The 19,896-nt window shown below is 50.5% G+C and overlaps 1 protein-coding gene across 1 annotated transcript; it reads right to left on the reverse strand.

Moving 5' to 3' along the window:
- Positions 1–268: 268 nt before the first annotated feature.
- LOC131479075 (inositol polyphosphate 5-phosphatase K-like) lies at positions 269–14,539 on the reverse strand. The gene is made up of 9 exons (XM_058659688.1): positions 14,062–14,539; positions 12,932–13,063; positions 11,825–11,905; positions 9,394–9,494; positions 6,935–7,085; positions 5,201–5,286; positions 2,906–3,067; positions 1,934–2,030; positions 269–399 (listed from the first exon to the last, which is right to left on the reverse strand). Exons 1-9 carry the CDS (start codon positions 14,537–14,539, stop codon positions 269–271), a joined length of 1,419 nt encoding a protein of 472 aa, XP_058515671.1.
- Between the last annotated feature and the right edge of the window lie 5,357 nt (positions 14,540–19,896).

Below are 19,896 nucleotides of genomic sequence, written 5' to 3' on the forward strand. Positions count from 1 at the left end.
TCTGCTGATCACTTGGCACTTCCCGCAATCCTGCGCTGTCGAGTCTTCAGAGCATGTCAATGGCAAGACGGCATCTGCCACTGGGCCCCGGAGAACGCTGCAGACGTCTTTATGCTGCTGTGCTGCTGTTTAGCTATCGTTGCCTTTACTGTGATCTTATCACTTGCACGCAGCGCCTCAAGGAGTATCGCGCCTTTGCGCTGCTTACCCTAGCTGCTGCTTGCGATCCTTCACAGTTGCTGCTGCGAAGCTTCTGCAGCAGTCGTACCTACGAAGATCCCTGCTGCGGGGCGCATGCAGCAATGGAAAAGACCGGCGGCATTGAGTAGAACGGGTCCAGCGGAAAGCATTCCATGCAGCAGGCGACAGGGCTGTGATCACTAGCGTTCAAGAAGTTGCCTGCAAAGAGGCCAAGAGAAACACACGCATATACATCTGTCCATAGATATCGTACATTTTTTTGAGTATGAATACGTGCCGCCTCGGCGAACAGACACTCACCCTGCGATGACGTGCACGCCCCAAATCCCACACACACTACCTACGAAGGTCTTAGTACGCATGCGCGCAGTCAAGGACTGCGCACGAGGAAGGCAAGCCAAAACCCGTGGCCACACAATACGCAAAAACAGCACCACCTATATCTATCTATATGTATACGTGTTGAGGAAGGAATACACGGGGCGCGCAGTGCAATTGTGACACTGTGTGTAATATATGTGGCACAATACTACATATATATATATATATATAAAATAACTGTTCATATATATGTAGTATGCTAATCATCCATATGATAATGTGTAGGATATACGTGGATTTATAGACCATACAATATCAGTGCACAAGCGTGTACTTGAGCGCAGTGTACACGCGCAGACGCACACGCCTTCCACGTTACTACGAAGCCCCAGGCTGTCGTCCTCGAAAAACGAAGGTTCACGTATACCTCTGTAGCTCCCGGCAAAGCCTCCTAAACATACCACGTTACACGAGCGTCTTCGCGTGCGTGTGACGTGGAACAAACGCCTTTCATCCAGGTACACAGTACATCCAATCGATACACGTTTGACTGTATAAGTGAGAAAGCACTGCTGTAGGGTACGTGCAATACATGTGTGAGCCTATGAAGTTTACAGAGTCGGCTGAGCAGTCAAGTGCGTCACGGCACAGCACACTCTATAAGAGTGCTTGTACCCCTCTATGGCTGAAAGCAGCAGCGCGAAGGACGTGCGGAGAGAGAGTCGGCCTTCCCTCCCTTCAGTGCACCCGCCGGCCCACGCGTTAACAGCAAGCTTCGACGATAAATAGCTGTTCGCGATCATACAAGCCTCTCTGGTGATGAGCGTGCGTGCAAACGCACGGGGCAGCCACATGCACCGAAAGGCATGAAGTTCTGCAAGGCCGGAAAGCAGCCTCCAGATTTGAGGAGAGTCTCTACTGAACAACAGTAGATATTTTTCGTAGTACCCTTTGCATGAAGTGAGCAAGTAACGCGTTCGACCGGAAGACCGCTACGTATCACACAGGGTCTCTCTTACAAATACTCATACACAGACTCATTCCTACAGACCCTGAATGCGCAACATATTTACAAGAAAAGAAGGGAAGCGGTGTGATTTGCTGGTCGATGAACAGGCTACTGTGCGTATGCACGTAACGGCGGCATGGATAGGCGACAGAACTGCTCACGCGGTGTAATTCGAACGCATATAGAGAGAGGAGAAGCAACCTCGTACGAGTTGACTGTCCGTCAACTATACACACTGTATTCTCACGACAAACGTATATGCGATAGTTGTCTTGTGGTACATGCAAAAAGCCTGCACCCTGAAGCACGTTTCTCACTATGCAAGCATCAGTAGCGGATGCTACGAGCAACGCAAAACACACCTATGCACCATATGCATAACGAGTTGTTGCTGCTTCTTACTAGACTCTCGCGGCATGGCGGCGTAATACATTCCGTGCTGAACCCGCAACAGGGAGCGCAGCTCAGGAAGTGACCACGTAAACACGCGGTCAGTCCACTGCAGCAGCACAACGCAATACCATCAATACTGTAGCACGCTTTATGAGCATCCACGCACCACAAAAACCAGAAGCGTAAACCAGCAGCAAGCTCCTCGAGACACCTTTTTCGAGAAAGTGTGTTTCCTTCTGTAGAAACGTGTAGCAACTCCTACTGAGGTGGGTCATAAAAGCGACTACAACGACAGCGTTACCCACACAAAAGACAAGTACCACCACAACGGAGATCTTACATCAGTGAACCTACCGCAGCATCAGCAGCAACTGACACGCGGCAAATGCGAAGAAAGAAGCCCTGCAGTAGCACTACCGGCATCCAGGGGGGCTACTGTAGCCACACGCGCGGATAGCCCCCACACACACGCACACATTCACATGGTAAGAAACTGCGTAGACCGGAACGACGAGCTTACCCCTGGGCACAGGCAGACGTCTGCAGCGAGCACTCATATTCCACAAGTATACGATTCGTCGATACGCAAGCTATATAGTGGTAAGTTACTGTATGTATTCACATGTTGTCGGGCTGATCACCTCCTCTCACAATTATTCTTTAGAAAATACGCAAGATATGTGGAGAGCCCTCCCACGCTTACATATAAAACTAACAAGCCATCCCATGTACAAACCTGTGTTGTCTCATCCTACGTATTTGACTCCTGCATAGGAACCAAGTCAACGAGATGCGATGTAGAGGTTTCCACTTCACACCGATCATGGTACCACGCAGCCCGCACAACAGGTAGGAGGCCGTTAGTACTGCCAGGCGTGGCGAGGCGCGTACTCCATGCCTCTCTCGTGTAGGTACTGCTCGTAGAACAAACCGCAGCATGCATAGGATTGGCCCTACTCTCGCGACTGACGGCGTACTCACCGAAGGGATGCGGTCCTCTTGATGCCGTCCTTTGTACCATTTAACCGTATACTTCGTTTGATACTCTCTTTCCGGCCAGCGAGGGTCTCTTACGTCAGCTGGCGGGCGTCCGTCGGCTTTCTTGTACGTGGGAGGAAATGTGATCGGCGCTTCTTTGAAGCCCTACGTTCCGGCCCCCCACGATGACATATACAAACACACATGCAGGGCGGTCAAAAAATGGGAGTCTAGCAATCAAGCACAACCTACGTACTACTGCATGATACGCACAGTAATGCGCGCGCACACACACACAGCAGCTCCACATGGAGGCTTGAGGAAGAAAACACGCAAAGACGTCTGCGCATGTACGACGGCTACCCGCCCGGGCGGCACTACGGGGGTGCTTCTGCTGTGTATATAACCCACGTGCAGCACCGCGTCTGTAGCTTAACACATGATATCTCACAGAGAGTCCCTGCGGAAGCAGCTTTGCAAGTGCCACCCCTTTTTCTCAGCACTAGCTCACCCTTCACTGTTCATTTCTTCTCCGTCACAGCGTTCGGAAAACGTTTGTTTGTACCTCTTCTGTCCACCTGCTGTAGGTGTTTCAGGCAATCGTCGTGTACGCATGTGTGTCTTGCCATCGAGACGAATAGACACACACGCATGAGAGGCCGAGATACACACTTACAACTACACATGCAGGTGTATTCTACGCCATCAAAAAGAGATTCTACGTTTTTTGTACACGTGTGTTCAGATTCGTAGAATCCTGCACGTGATATCAAGAAGGCATGAGTGAACACCGGTAAAACGTGTACTCTGTAACCTACAAGTTGGTGAAATACCGGTGGTTTGCAGCTGAAACGAAGAGATGTGGGCCAACAGCCTGGCACCCAAGACTCTAACGAACATACAACAGCCTGCACAAACGCACGCATATGTGCTACATAGACACCTAAGTCTCTCTGTGGTGTGGTGCGCGAATCGTGCACAGCCGGAAGCTATTTGCTACTGCTGATTTGAGAGGAGGAGAGAAACGAGGAGGTGCAAGAGGTGGAGGTGAAGCAAGAGGTCAAAGCCTATTCCTAAGGTTGTCTCCCTCTACTGTGACCGAGGCAATCACACCCTCAAATGCACCACTGTGTTCTTCTCCATGTCACGTGCGCATGCCTGGAAAGTCAACCTGAGCTAACGTTATGAAGGTGAGATACAGAAACAGACGTGTGTCTCAGTAGTCATGCCTCAGGAGTATATTTTCTTCACACACACAACAGCCCGTCGACAGCCGCGGAAACGCTGTCCAAGCGCGGTATACACTCCCCTTGCGTACTACTACTACTATTACTGTTACTGATACTACTACATGCACGTGGATTCATGATGGCCTCTTTAGCAGAGGCATTCCTTCATTGAGAAGACGACGTGACCAAATGGAAGGTTTTTGTGGGGGCAGCGAAAGCGTGGTAAGATCTCCGCAGCAGCAAAAGACAAGACCCAGCAGTCAGGCTGAGTAACGTAGAAAAGAGGGTACAGCACTAACGGAGACTTCAGCTGAACAGCAGCTGCAGTCTCCACCCAACCAAGGGCGGCACCTTTACGTATGCAAAAAATGTCAGCAGCAAGCCGCAGCATTGTAAAGCGGTCTCCATCAACATGCATTTGCCACCAGCTGCGGTGCTGTCGTGAATTTAAGTCCGGTCGCACAAGCGGCCCATGAAACACCAGCACCAGCAGCCGCAGATCTACAACTGTAGCAGCTATCTTCAGTTATGCTGTGGTAGCTATAAATGCGCAGGCTATCCAGACGAAAGCACAGGAGAAGGATCGTATGAGCGAGAAGTGCTCGCAAATACGCTTATGCTTACCCGATGAATGCGGTATTACGATAACGATAGGGTGACCGCAAGGTGTCCGGTGCTGCAGGTCAACGCGGCGGTAGCAGCACGAAAATGCCGTGAACAGCACAAGTCGACCCACCCATCAAGGAAGCTTCTTGCGTAGTAGCAACATCAGACAGCTACGAAGTGCCGCCGAGAAGAGAGGGAGCGAATAGCTCGGAGCAGTCAGCGTGGGTGCATCAGCTGGCCACAGTGTGCAGCTGTGAATCGAGGCAGCGACCACTTGGGGGCACCTCGTTCGCATTACACGCGCAAGAGAGAAGCAGCAGCGCACAGCGCTACAGTGTTCGTCTTCAGAAGCGGCATCACAGGATAAAGCACGCCAACTACGATGGGGCCCTAGTAGTCAAAAGCAGTGCCTACAGTGTGTGTGGCAGCAACCTTGCAACAGCACCATTATGAAAAGACGTACCGCTTGTCGAAGGTCTCGGCCTTCCGAAGAGAAGCACTCATCGTGCTGAAGTAATTCCGCCAGCTGTCCATCCTCCAACAATTTCACTGCGTAAGCAAGAAAACACGAGCACCGACACATTAGCTAGCACTACGCCACTCTCCTACTTCGTCTTCGTTTCCTTCCTTTTCACGTATACGCCGATTTGTCTTCGTAGGCACGCATCCCAGTTTGTCATGTTGCACTAGGCGGTGTTAACGGTATGTCACAAAAAGAGGAAGGGCCATTAGCAGCAAGGCGCCACCGTACAAGCGCACACCAACATCGGAGAGAAGCACCGCCACCGCTAGCAGGCAGCGCGCACAGTAGTCCAGGAAACACCCACAGCTGCATTAAAATGTAATACCCTCAACATACAGCAGCATAAAGCGCCTGAAGCGCTTGTAGTACGCAGTGGCTGCTGCAGCAGTGCATACAGCAGCTTGGTTATTTTCAGGAACCAGAGAGAAAAAGTTGGAGCCGCCGCAGCACCTCACTACAGGTGAACCACAGACAGTACTGTAGCAGCAACTCACCACAGGAGAACCAGATACAGTCCTGTGGCAGCCACAGCGACAAAGCAATGAGAGGGACACCGCCGCAGACCGGCAACAGCAAACGTCGTTTCGATATCCGCAGCTGGAGGAATGGTAACCCAGGCGCACTGTCTGTTTCGCCTTGCACTGGCAGCACACTAAAAAGAAGCAGCAAAGCCCAAGACACGAGCACTGGCGTCAGCACGACGACGTAGCAACCCATAGCATTCATTATAGCAGCACCCCGGCCGTCTTCCCATCACACGGGGTAGTGTGCGCGTCAGACATCAGCACACATGCACTGAACATGGGCGCCAGATATATACTGTACTATCTACACACAAACGTGTGACGTGATGCCATACCGCCGGCCATGTGGCTGGCTATCAACATCTTGACATACGTAAATTTGAGCATACACATATATGTAGATATATTCGTGATATAAATACATGAGTTCATACGTACATATATTTGCATACCTGATATGAATGAAGCAGAGCAGACTAGTACACATTCCATAGGTATTCACGTATATACGTGCATATACATGTATATATGTATATATACAGGTACGCTTTTACGTACCAAAACACATGCAGAGGTACGTTTCTCATCCCGAGAGAGCCACACAGTGAAGTACTTCTGAGAGTAACGCTCATCGCGCGCGACGGGAAGTCTACATAATACACTCTCAGATAGATACACTGATATGAACGCGTACGCAGACACGCACATACAGGCATCTATAAGCCATATCAAGGAATTCGCTGCGCCATGTCCTGAAAGGAGAAGAGTCACCAGAGGCAGAGACGACGTCTGCTCCTTCTCCTCGTAATGCATTTTCAACGGTGCGTAAAGACTTTTGTTTTTGCTACTGAGATTTAAGAGCATCAGGCGCATGCATCAAAGCGTTCCCTCGTACTATCAACTCCTAAAGAAACGTGTGGGCCCTACATGCAGTGAACCAGTTCTATTTCATTCCTGTGAGTCTCACTGTGTCACCGTCTCCGTGGGATCACTGACGGGTAAGTGGTGCGTGCAGCACCCGCGCAATCATCTAGAAAAGCGCGTGTACGGATGAAAACTGACTATTATTAGTACACACATGTTGCCACAATTGCTTTAGAACGGAATTTGCTTCAGTCACATTTCGTTCTCATGTCGTTTCAGAACGTACCTGCTGCTGCTGCTGCAATTTGTTTTGTACGAAAATTGAAATCACCCATCCATATGACGTGGTGAAAAACAGCGTCAAGAGTTGCGTTTGCAACGCCCCCATACCACTCGCATAAGCGCCCGAGTATCCACACTCTTGCACGCACCCGGTCCTGCGAAGTCGCCGAGAAACAAATGTTGAACACAACATACGCCATATTGTAACTTGTATTGAATGCATACGGGCACTTGTACATATATGTATATATATATATATATGTAGAGGGCGAGCTCAGTGAATACAGCAAGCCGGTGACAGCATCGTTCTCCTATGCTGGGAAGGCAGGGTTCGTCTGTATGAGGTATCATCGGGCAGCAGCGCAACCAGTTGCAACGAAAGGCAGCAGCAGCCACACTTACAGCAAAAAGGAAGACGATAGCGGCAGCAGGAGCCGCAGCTGGAAAAAAAGACAGCCGCAGCAGCCACAGCAGCAATCTGAAATGATTTTCCTAGAATATATGCCTAGAGCTTCCAATTAGACCCCCGACGTCCCCGCAAGACTCTGATAGCAGCACCGCCGCTCTCTGTCACGCCTCAGGGAGAATGCCATAGATCCTGCGGCTACGCTCACGACAGCAATCGCTTAGCAGTTGCAGGGGCACCACCCCCAGCAGCAATACAAAGCAGCAGCACGAGGCACAGCGTCTCCTTTCCGCCTATGAAAAGTCACCGCAACTGGGGCCTCAACGACTAGTTAAAAGCAGCTCTTTACCATTTTCCGTGGTAAGCAGTACTATGGCAAGAGCACCAAGAGCTAAAAACGTCATTATACATGTGGGTCTGTCACGTATTGTGTTAGAACATGCTCCAGAAGTTATCTTGGGAACGAAGCCCAACGCGGCGCAGACAATTTTGCATGTGGGTGGCAGATTGTGGGCCAAAATTTATGAATCACTATATATGACTGTCTCTCAAATTTTGTATGTTAAGCTTCCGGTGACGTTGCCACAGCGGAGATATTTACCTGTCAATTCTTGCAGCTAGACTACCACGTAATACCAATGAACCAATGCTACCACACAGTGAGCTCCCACATCACCAACACTATGTTGCTGATACTAACTACAAGGAAATGTGTGCTGACCATATATGTACACCAACCAGCATACAAAAACTCTACCACGGTGTTGCTGGTGCCACAAGAGAGATATTCACTTACCATGATTTTTAGAGCCCTGCTACAATATAATGAAAATACATCTGTGCCCGCACACACAGTAAAACTCTCCCCCCCCCTCCCCATTACCACTGTGTCGCTGGTTACACAGGAAAGATATTCACTTACCATCATTATGAGAGCCTTGCTACACAGTAAGCCCCTTAAACCATATATGTAATGCTCGTTACTCGTGAGAGATGTATGCTAATCATCAATCGAATGCAGCAACGATAGAATGTCGATGAACCAACGAACAGACAACAAGCCTCGCCCACCACCACTATGTTGCTGTGACCACATACTTACGTCTAAAAATGAGCCAACTACTGAGAAAGTTGACCCTTGCTACGGCGTGCGGACCCTGTCAATATGTTACTGGAAGCATCAATTTTCTATCTGGAGCTATTATGACGATATCGATCAACGGATACGGCTTCCCCAACGAATCAACGCGCCCTTACGTTGCTGGTGGCCCCACGCTTGGCATAGTAACTTCTGCAGCACTTGACTGTGGCTGGCGCAGCTCTCTGCGGGGCCTGCTACGCCTGCTGAGGCTGCTGCTCTTAACCAACGTCGAGAAACATACTGGTACATACTCTAACAAAGAGACTCCCTCCTCCCCACCACACAGATACACATTTCTACGCCACCGCAATGAAAATCAACAGGAGTTCGAGCGTTAGACCAATAACATTCAACTTCATTTGCCTGCAGCGTACGTGCTCGCGTTGAAGATATATTTGCCAGCGCCCTGCTGAAAGTTCACGTATACAGAACAGACACAACCACTGTCGCAAAGGTAGCTACTCGCATCCGGGCCTTGGCTCAACACTCACTTGCAACTGCGTGCACCACACATCCGACCACTCGAGCAAGAGAGAAAGAGACGCAATGCAGTGGAAACCATAAAGCCGCTCTCAACGCTGCGTATGACCGTAACTTGTGCCGTGAAGAAACCGTTCTTTCCTCAGGGGAAGACATTTAGTCGCAAGTTCACTACGAGACTCTCTCCCCCTCTTACCCCTGCACACATCAGACGGAGGAGAGAACGACTGCTAATACTGATGTATCTGTGGAGCTGGCACAACTTGGGTAATGACAGAAGGAAACCTCCATGTTCGAAACGTCTGACACCCCATCAAAGGGATCACACCCCGTAAGTAATCATACTGACTCTTCTTTGCACTCCCATTGAATGGTTACACTACGGCTGCTGCTGCAGCCCCGGGAATATACATTTTTCGCGTGAAAAATGACATACTTCGGCAGAACTGGCGGGCATATGACAACCAAGGAAGCATGTGTGCTGACCCCAGAGCTTCAGAAGCACAGAGACGGCGCCCTTCGATCCGTTGAAGACACCTGCAGGGCAAAAGGCACCAGCCAAGCGCACTATGGTCTTATGTTAATATGTGTGCTACACCGAAGGAAGAAGAGATGGCAGGTGAGCCCGTAGGGGTACGTGACGCGACAGTATCCAACACGAGCAGAAGAGCATTCTGAATGAAAAACGCTGGCACAAAATAAAGGGAGGAAGTACTAACCGTACAGATGTAGCTGCCGTTGAGTACCAACCGTACACATGTAGCAGCCGTTCAAGGCGCAGTACACGTGTCATTTTCAAGGAGACATACATCTGTTTTTTACACGTACACATAAAATTTGTACATATACGCGCAATAAAAGCAGAGACCAACGCACAATTTGACAGGTGTTACGGACGATCGGGTTCCTGCCTCACACATCTCTGCCTGTGCTATCGAACGCAGAACGACACATAGCCTGCCCATAAATATAGATAATATCAAAAGAAGATCAACAGATGGATGCTTGGAAACGTACACTCGCACTTCGGCAATACGTTTTTAAGGAGTATCTCACATCGCGTGGTACTATGTGACTTATACAGTTGGTGGCAGGCAACGCTGCTCCCCCACCTCGAAGACTCCGCCATCATATTACACGGGAAGAGGCTTGTGCCGCGTCGGCGCGGAGACAATATTACCTCATCTACATACAGGGAAGCGCACATAGAGACACGAATTGAAAAGGAAGCGGGCGGAACAGACATCAACAGGAAAGCAGACGCCATACACGCGCTCTCACTCCCCGTGCGACCCAACGCCGAAAACGCTGCACACTCATACATATAAACGCAACAGTCTGCACGTACTTTACCTCAGAGAGCGCGTACGAATTGTATAGGCCGAACTACGGCAATCTACACGTACGGATGCATACATACCCAGCGACACAAACGTGCACGCAGAAATATATACATCCAAAATGTGGGACGCATACACGTCAGAGACGTCATTTTCCTCATGTGCATCTAACCAGTAGATAACTCAGAAAAATGGCCTGCAGGCTCAGAACCAGTTTACCCCTATATATACATATATATACTGCGCGAAGGTCACTTTAGAGCGTGCAAAACAGAGGGGCACAAGGAAGGTGTCGGAAAAAGACACACGCGCGTTCAATGAGACGTGGCTGGACGTCTGCTACGGCGGACCCATGGACACCACTGTTTTTCTACGTAGGTACCCTCTGATGTATTTCTAGATCTGTGCATTACCGCTGCTGTGCATAATACTATACGTCATGTAGATATGTGTTTAGCTCATCGTCTGCATACGGGCGTTACGTAAGGGTCAATACTATGTGTCGAATACACAGTATGTAGCTGGCTCTCTGCAGATAGAGGCCTTACGTGAGGGTCACTACTAGGTGTCACATGCGTATATATTCAGCTCGCTCTCTATATACAGGAGCTACATGAGGGTCACACAGGCGAAACGACAGCAGACGAAGCATTTCCGCGAAATCCCGCATTCCACCTACACGTGCGCAGGCCGAGCCGTACCGTCAGGGGCGGGGGTGTATATCTACCTCTTTGCCATACATGGGTGTACATAAATATATATATATGCATATATACGCGAGGGCGTCCATTACGGAGCCAGCTGCAGGTGACACGCGTAAAAAAAGGCATGAATTGAAAGGTATGTGTTACATGAGAAACACGGAGAGCCGCACTTGCACACGCAACAAATAGCACACAGACGATTCTCGTGCACCTGTGGTTGCCGTTGTTAATAGGAAGTGAAGACACAAGATGATACGAGCAGCAGGTATACACTTTTCTTCTTAAATACGCCCGTATACAGGTGCGACAGAGAGAGCGTGATACATGCAGAAAAACAGACAGGTGATTTTCAATATATATATATATATATATGCACACTTGACTGAAAACCAACGCATGCCCTGCCCCGGAGAAAACAATAGCGAGTGTGTCCCGTCCCCTGACATGCATGCCCAGCGAGTTGTCGCCGTTAGTGCAGAGAGTGCTTCTTGTACATTTTGTGTACTACTTACAAACGGAGGTCCCTTTCTACACGTGACAAATGAACTGCACATTTGGGAGTTTACAGGAAGCGCACAGCACCCATCGTTGATGAGGGCAGGGGATAGCGCCCAGTTTCTCTCACATTTGTTGCTGTTTCTGTTTCGACTCCTGTTGCAACTGACACATCTGCTGTGCGCGGTACCATTATTCGAGGAAACGTTCGAGAAATCAGGAGGTAACCCGCTCGGGTGTTAGAGCTGCGATGGAAACGCAGGTCACTTATTTCTGAAGTGACAGCTGCTGTGAACGTGTCTCTCAAGCAGAGGGCTCACTGACTTACTCAGAGGCACTGCTTTAGAGGCAATTAGTTCGATAGGACCCCGCGGATGCATATAGTCTTCGCGTACCCATGCTGCAATGCCTGAGAGGAGACCCAACGTGGCCACACAATGAAGCAAAACCGGCCTTAGTCATACACAATGTTGTCCACACCAACTACGCATGTGTGGCCTCCTCCAACGAGTATACGTGTACTGGCTACACCAACCATACAGGTATGGTCTACAGCGACCATGCGTAGGCCGACTACAGCAGCCATACAAGAGTTGCCTACCGCAGCCACGTATGTGCTGCCTTCTCCATTCAAGACGGTGGCGCGCGAGTGGCGTGAAAACTTCCCGCAGCCGAGTTCATGCAGAGAGGTCATATACACGCACAGCTGCCACGGCATGCTGATGGCACAACAAATCAGCCCCTCGTGATTTCGTATTCGAAGAGATCTGTACCGATCAGTCGTTGATATGTAGTAAAAGCGTTTTCCATACGGAGTCCCTCCAAACACACGGCACCACTAACCTTCGTGGGATGAAATCATGTTAGCAAGGTAATGTGACCATCATACGTCCCCCACACAACGGCTGAAGGCACCGAAATGTGGGTATGCGTACAGCTGCGTCGTACATGCATTCGAAGAAAGGTAGTTTAGTGTATTCGACGATAAAGGGGACAAGTACGTGGACAAATCAGCCAAAAAACGAAGAGTCACTGACAAAACGCTTGTGGCAAAATAATGGACACCGCGCGGAGGGGCAACACGCACTGTACAGACAGGAATAGATTCTGAAACAAGCGAACAATGCGCGGCTGAAAGGACGCTTATAAAGGATTGCTTTCTTGTGAGAAGCACGCTCCAAGCAGACCGCGACTCTACTGCTGGCGACAGTAGAAGAGAGAAAAAAGTAATACCTGCCTTCTGCGTCGCCTTGACTACAGGTATCACCGAGCCGTTCCAACAGTAAGAGTAGCCATAAGGACACGGGGGGCGCGTCGAAGCTCCGAGGAGCCACAGCCGCCAGCGATGATACACCAACTACTACCTGGCATAACAGTTCAAAAACGACAGGGGCGGTGTAGGTGCTGCTTCTAGCGCAGAACACAGAAGGCTTACTTGTGCTCTTAAACTGAGTCCAGGCGCCATCTCCCAAACCAGATATTCTATCTTCTGCCGCCTGCAAACGCCGGTATGGTATACCATTCTCCTTGCGAAGGAACAACGTAATAGCGTGGAAGACGCTGTCCGCTGCAGCACCACCAGCAGCAATGCGCATAGCAGCACTCCTTGTGAGAGGACACAGAAAGACGGCTATGTGGTGAAACTCTCGTGGTAGCAGTAGTAGTACTGGTACTAGTACTTATGCTGGTAGCAGTAGTAGTGATACCGGCAAATGAGATACTAGAGCAGTGCAAGCACAGCACTGCCAGACGAAAGCATGCACGCAGTAGCACAGTGTCAAAGGGCACTTCCCGTACAACGCTATACAAGCGACATACATAGCTGTGGGGCACGCTCTCTTGCGACTAGCACTCGGCCACAAGGGCTCTCGGTCAGTTTGCCGCCACAAACGCACAAGACAAGCAGAAGTCCGGCGAAGAAAGGCGGTATAGGACCGGCGCTAGCAATGCAGCACTCGCCGCAGTGTTCACAGAAACATGCACCCATCCTCTGACGCCACACAGTATACTTTGCACTCTACAGGTACACAAAAAAAAAAACATACGTTTACACCCGGTACACACAACTAATCAAAGCTCTATACTTTTGTCTTGGTTTCAAAAGTGTATATACGTACACCAAGAGGCGTTTGAATATACAAATTCGCGAACAGTCACCTCCTCCGGAACACTCGACAACGAAAAAACTGGAGTAAGCGCGGGAATAACACAAGTACGGACACTTCGTCTATATTTGCGCAATTTTGGGTGCCTGCTTTGCGTGTGGACACATAATGGGATCATTTTATACGACATACAATGCGCCCCACACATCAGGCAGACCACATTTATAGAGACAGCCCCACACAGCAGCAGGCGGGTAGCCAGACGCGTACACCCGTAGTCGCACAATTGTCGGGAAGCGCATATAGACGTGCACATACACCCATCTGCTTGAACCCTCAGACGTGCAAATGCACACACCCGTATGCATTGATACACGGTTGTTCACCACAATATGCCACAATAAAGCACCAGAGACAACGATGAGGGAGGTCACATTCGCTTCCGTTACTAAGTACTCACAAATTGTCTCTTGAAGAGTTATGACGTAGACGTCGTAGCCAGGCAAAACCCACTGCCTCAAGGGTTCCTCGCCTTGTCGTACCGCTCGCAGACTGAGAGTGCTCTTCCGTTGTAGGCTGCCACGGGCCACCATGCGAAGAGGAGGGGAAGGAGACACGCGGACGTTCGAAGGATTAGCAGAAGAAATATTCTTGGCGGTGGCAGGTGCTGCTGCAGCGGGCGCCTCCGAAGACTTGGCAGCAGCACCAGCGCCAGTATCAGCAGATGTATTGGAGACACGAGTGCGGGTACCCGGCACGTCACGCTGAGGTGGAGACGCGGAGGAGCCCCCACGCGGGTCTCCGCACCTGTCATTACTGGGAGTGCCTGTTGCCCATACGTCATCAACTTCCAATAGCTCCTCTACCAACTCCTCAGGCAGCTGCTGAGGTAGGTCGACCAAACTCTCATAGGCGGCCCCCGCAACGGAATCCACCATCGTGGTCACACGCAGCTCTTGATACTCGCAGTTCCTGTAGATGGGAATTGATCATGTGGATACGCGAGGCACACATACCAATGCAGAAGTGTTAGGGATGCACACGGGAGAGCAGACCAGCACAACACTTTGAGGGGTTCGTCAGCCCGGCAACAAACAGGACAACGTATATAAACATGCACGTATACGTGTAAAGTACGCTGGACACAGGTGGACTGTGCCTATACGACACAGAACTACTTCTACATCCATACACAGATACATACACACATACACGTATGCGCAATGGCACCAACAACTGAATTCTCCATTTGTAGAGAAAAGCACAAACCACTATACATAAATATATATATATATGCATAATCACATACAGCGCGAGAATACGCATAAGGGGACACACCTACATCGCCAAGTATGTAGAAACATATATATATACATATATGGACACTTCCCTTTGGCGAAACGTTTACTAGCTGACGTATATCCATATGGAGAGTAGCATACCCGACGTGCAACCCCACCATCAGACGCTCTAGGTCTATCCGTGAGGATTATTCACTGATACCTGCGGTTCTGCCAGCATAGACGTCTACTACAAGATCTTCAGCCCTTTCAAGACCAAGTATCGACCTTTCTACCACATACTCCGTGGTTATCAACCGCCCATGAGGAGATTATGTTTTGTCGCAAGCGTCATGACTAGGCAACTTCGGGTCCCTCTTTGGTGTATGCAGTGATGGAGAACGTTTCTCGGTTCTATGATGACGTGAAACTTGAACCATGTCCCACTTCCAATACCGGCGTGGCTCGCCAGGAAACAGTTGCCCTGCCCCGCCGCACTTGTAAGGACACTCACGGGACACTCGGTCGCATAAGCACTTTTTCCTACCTGATGAGTGTACTAATGTACCTGAAGCCATTATTTCTTGACGTAGTGCTTACCTAACATATAGGACTACCAACACTCTAGCAGTGGGTGTATATATCTACCTCTATTGTTGCAGACTGTCGTTCCGCAGTGTTTCTTTCCCGCCCAGTGATAAGGACCGCAGAATTCTACCGACTGCTCACCAAAGGACCAGAGACACAAGAGGTCAACAGGGCAACCGCTCTTATTTTACTGACATGGAAAGCAGCAAATTTCACGCCGGTAATTCCTTACTGCCTATAACCTCATTCTACATCTGTGCGACGTTTTCGCCCACCGCTGAAGGTGTTCGAGTAGGAGCCTCAAATGCTATCTGTTGTCTAGGGACACCCCTACTTTCTGCTACGAAGGCTTATCAGGTATCGTTCATCTACTTCTAGGTGGTGGGGAGATGTGTCCAGAAGGTTGCCCCGTCGCGACCGCTGATCAAGCATTTGCGCTGAGTGCGAGTATATGTCAGGACGCACACGCCCTTCAAAAAGACGGGTCGCCGCCCAGAGTAATTCGAGGAAATTTCCTACCTTCACGCACTAATCAACATGATGCAGGCACGTAGCGTGATATGACCTCCTCTGTTTCTGTTGAATAAAAGAAACAACAGCAGCCTTTGGACGCTTCGCAGTCGCCCATCTATCTCGAGCGTACTTCCTGTAATCTTTTACGCAACAGAATGCTAACATACCAGGTTCCACAGAAAACTCGTATCGGCAGGGCGCCTCGAAGCCGATTGTTTTTGTGTATAGTGGGTCTTTCCTTGCTGACTGCGCCTGCGGCTTTTTTTTGTTTCTGTAGTAGCCCGTACACGCTTAGAACAGTTTTCGGCTTTCCTACTTTCGGCGAATCAGTTGTAATTGTACTTGTGTCGGCACTGCTGCTGCGACGAAAAGTGCTGCTCTTCCTTTGAGTACTGCTGGGGGGTCGCTGCTCCCTGCTCCCGCTACTGCTACCACGTGCACTACGCGTGGTGCCTCCGCTGTTCGATATTGGAAGTCGCTGGCGTTGCCATACACCTTTTTCCGTGCATGTCACCACGAGCGGGGCATCTGCACGTAAGACTGCTCTTCCTGTTTCAGCTGTTGCACTACTACCTGGAATCCCCGTCAACTGCGCTGCCCTCTTACCACCTACGCCGTCTGCTGCGACAGTCCTCTCATTGTTCGATTGCTGATTCTGCCTCGTTGCAGCGGAGAGGGACGGTTCCACTCCTGATACTGATGCACGAAGTCGCTGCTGCTGCACAAGTAACCTCATACTCTCAATTTCCCCAGCACGTGAGGGGGCGCCCTGTGCACGTTCGGGTGAATTTCGTGGTAATATTCCTGATCTCCCTATGCTGGCTGCTGAACAGGCTGCTGATACGTAGCGTTGCGTGGGGCTTGCTTTCCGTGACTGTGAAGCGGATTCACGTGCACTCGCCTTCGCGCCCACACGACCTGTAGCGCCTGGAGGGCTGACTGCTTCTTTTTGCTGCTGCGCAGGTGGAGTGCATCCTGTCATGGACCCTTGTCTCTGCCTTCTACCAAAAAGCCAGCCCATTCTACTTCCCGGACGTGTGACAGGAGTCTCATAGCCATCATCCAGCGCATGCTCAATCGTCGTCAGGTTATATGTAGACAAGTTGAATTGGTGAAGGCATGTGCCACCAACGCCGTCCGCCCCCCCTACTGTCTGCGACTTAACCCCTATCTCTCTCCCCTTCACTACAAGATCCCCTGTCTCCTTATTACTACCATCAGCAGCTTGTGGCTGTCTTAGCACGTTGTGCGACCGGGCCCTAGGCGTTTTTGACGCCGCTCCAGCAGACGTACGTGGAGAAGCCAGAGATGTGGGAGAGTCCTTGGCTGCAGCGGAAGAACGAGCAGCGATATTTCGCGTAGCCCCCTCTGCTGCCGGAGAACGTGAAACAAGAGGCGGGTCAGTGCTCTGAGCGAAATTTCTGAAATGACACCCTGGCGATCTGAAGGGCTTCCGTGGTGTAAGGCCGCTATCAACATCACAAGCAGGAGACACAGAACCCCTATCTGCAGAGCTCTGCTCCTGATTGGCCGTCGCAGCATTAGCCCTAGCGCCAGCTACATCGTCAGTGCCGCGCTGTGCTTCTTCACCATTCTGTGCCTTCTGCCGCTGCTGTTCTTGCCTCGCGCATCCGTTTCGGTGCATCTCCGCGTTGTTGCAACGGCTGCTGGCCGGAGCACCAGTACCTGGCTGCACAAAGCGACGTTTCGAAGCGGTACCGGAGGCCTTCACAGGAGCTTCAGCGGCACCAACAGGGAGGGAAAGAGGAAGGGGTTTACGTATAGTTGCCGTCATTAGACTCGTGCTGACCTCTCCATCGCCAGGAGCAGTCCCTGTCTCTGTTGTATTTGGTCCTCTTGTAGCTCCTGCTGCTACGTGGGCTGCTGTGGATGCAGCAGTCTCTCCTGTTGGTTTGGTTCCCGAACTCACGTCGCCTGTTTCCGTCGCTGTCTCTTCTCCTTCTGTTGCGCTTCCGGTTGAGTCGAGCAGCCCACTTTCCGTCCCGCCGCCACTGCGAGTAGACAGGCTACCTCCCAAAAACATCTCTTTCTCCGACGCTGATGACGTGTCCACACATCCCACTGTCTTTGTTGGTACTGCACCAGCTGCCGTTTCTCCTGCTACCGATGCATTCTCATCGTTCGACCGTGTAGCGGCGCTTCGGTGACTGGGTTGGACGGCAGCTGCCGCCCTCGTCCCTGCGGGCATGGTGTGTACACTATTGAGAAAGCAGCCTTCCGCAAGATACTCTGCCTATCGCTGCCTCTGCTGCGCGCCAAAATCCTGAAGCATACGCTTTCGCATCGCTGCATGACCTGTGCTTCCAGATTTTTAGAAAAAAACAGATTTGCCACAACCATCGAAAGAAGTGGGCGCAGCAGCAGCTTTTCAGGCAATCGACGTGCTAGGGTAGCCGCAACGGCCCGCGATTACTTATCAACGAGTACCTTAGCGTGGTCAAAGATTGCACTGCAAACGAGAAGACTTCGGTCGTCTCCTTGATCCCACAATCGTAAACACAGAAGACGCCAACGGCAGGTACGTACAACATGCAGCATCGCCTATGCCGCGGGCGCTGCTGCCAGCTCTTAACGTTACTGCTGCCGGTGTTTCTGCAAGATCTTGTAATCCACTATTTGCAACACTGCTACCGCGTGTCACTGTCAGTGCTCCACTGACTGTACACGCAGTACTCTGATCAACTCGATGATACAAACGGGTATCGCTGCGCTGCTGCTATTGATTTTCCTCCAAGCACCACTGTTGTGTTGCTCCCCCTCGGCTGCTGCAAAATGCTGCGGTAGACTTCCATGTAGGACAGGCGTCCTTCGCGCTGATTTTGTTGCAGCAGCCGTTGATGACCTCTGCCTATGTGGACCGAACGGTTCGTGGCTGTCCTCCCTGCCACTTCAAGAAAGGTAGGGTTCGCAGTAGAATCACAAAGGTTCCCCTCTATAGCGTTTAGTCACTGCGACCATACTCATTCGACACCTTACAACCAGACGTGATAACATGGTTACAATACAACCGCATTTTATTTGTGGTCCAACCTGTAAAACCTGCAGCTTTGTGGTCCCGCCTTGAAGTTTTGAAGTGCAAACAAAGGGAAAGTTCAACAACCGACTCTTTCCACTCAAGTATGCATGACTAGACGTTTACAGCTGCGCTCATTCCGGAGAGCGATCATACGACGCTTGCATTCAAAAAGGGCTTCACTTAAATCTAGATTACGGTAGAAATATTAGAAAAAAACAGGAGACTGTACACCTATTTACTCCTGGTCTGCACATGAGATGTAACTACTGAAAGACGTGAGCAGCACACATCGAGAGATAACACGAACGAAAAATGAGACCAGGCTGACCAGTGTGCTGCTGAAATCTGATCCTTGCCACATCCTGAGCAGGAAGAAAGCAACACAATGCGCCTACGCAGGTAAAGAAAAAGCACCTGCCTGCCGCGCCGTCATAGACGTGAGGTGCGGCACAAACTCTGGTAGCACAGACGGCACCCGAGATGCGATTGAAGACTGCCAGGCGAGTGAAGCCGTGCGGCGAGCACAAACTAAGCTGGCCACGCCAGTCAATACGTGTACCCGAAAATCCGATATGCTACACTCTCCCTCTTGCTCAAAGGAAACAGAACCAGGTGAAGATGCGCTTTTTTCCATTTTCATACGCTGCACGCTTTCCTCCATGTTCATACGCTTTTGCAATGCCAATTGCTTCTGTCCCACATCCGTGACAACGTCACACTAGCTGATATCCGGTGCAACGCACGTACGGCTGTGTATAGCGCAGCAATGCTGTGCTTATCAGTGGTGCCCCGTACGCGGCGGTGGTTACCAGCTGAGCAGAAAGCCGCGCACCAATATACTTGTAAGGAACTTGAGTCGCCCTTTGTCTATTCAAAA

The sequence above is a fragment of the Ochotona princeps genome, unplaced genomic scaffold (assembly GCF_030435755.1).
Source record: "Ochotona princeps isolate mOchPri1 unplaced genomic scaffold, mOchPri1.hap1 HAP1_SCAFFOLD_4496, whole genome shotgun sequence".
NCBI classification, from domain to species: Eukaryota; Metazoa; Chordata; class Mammalia; order Lagomorpha; family Ochotonidae; genus Ochotona; species Ochotona princeps.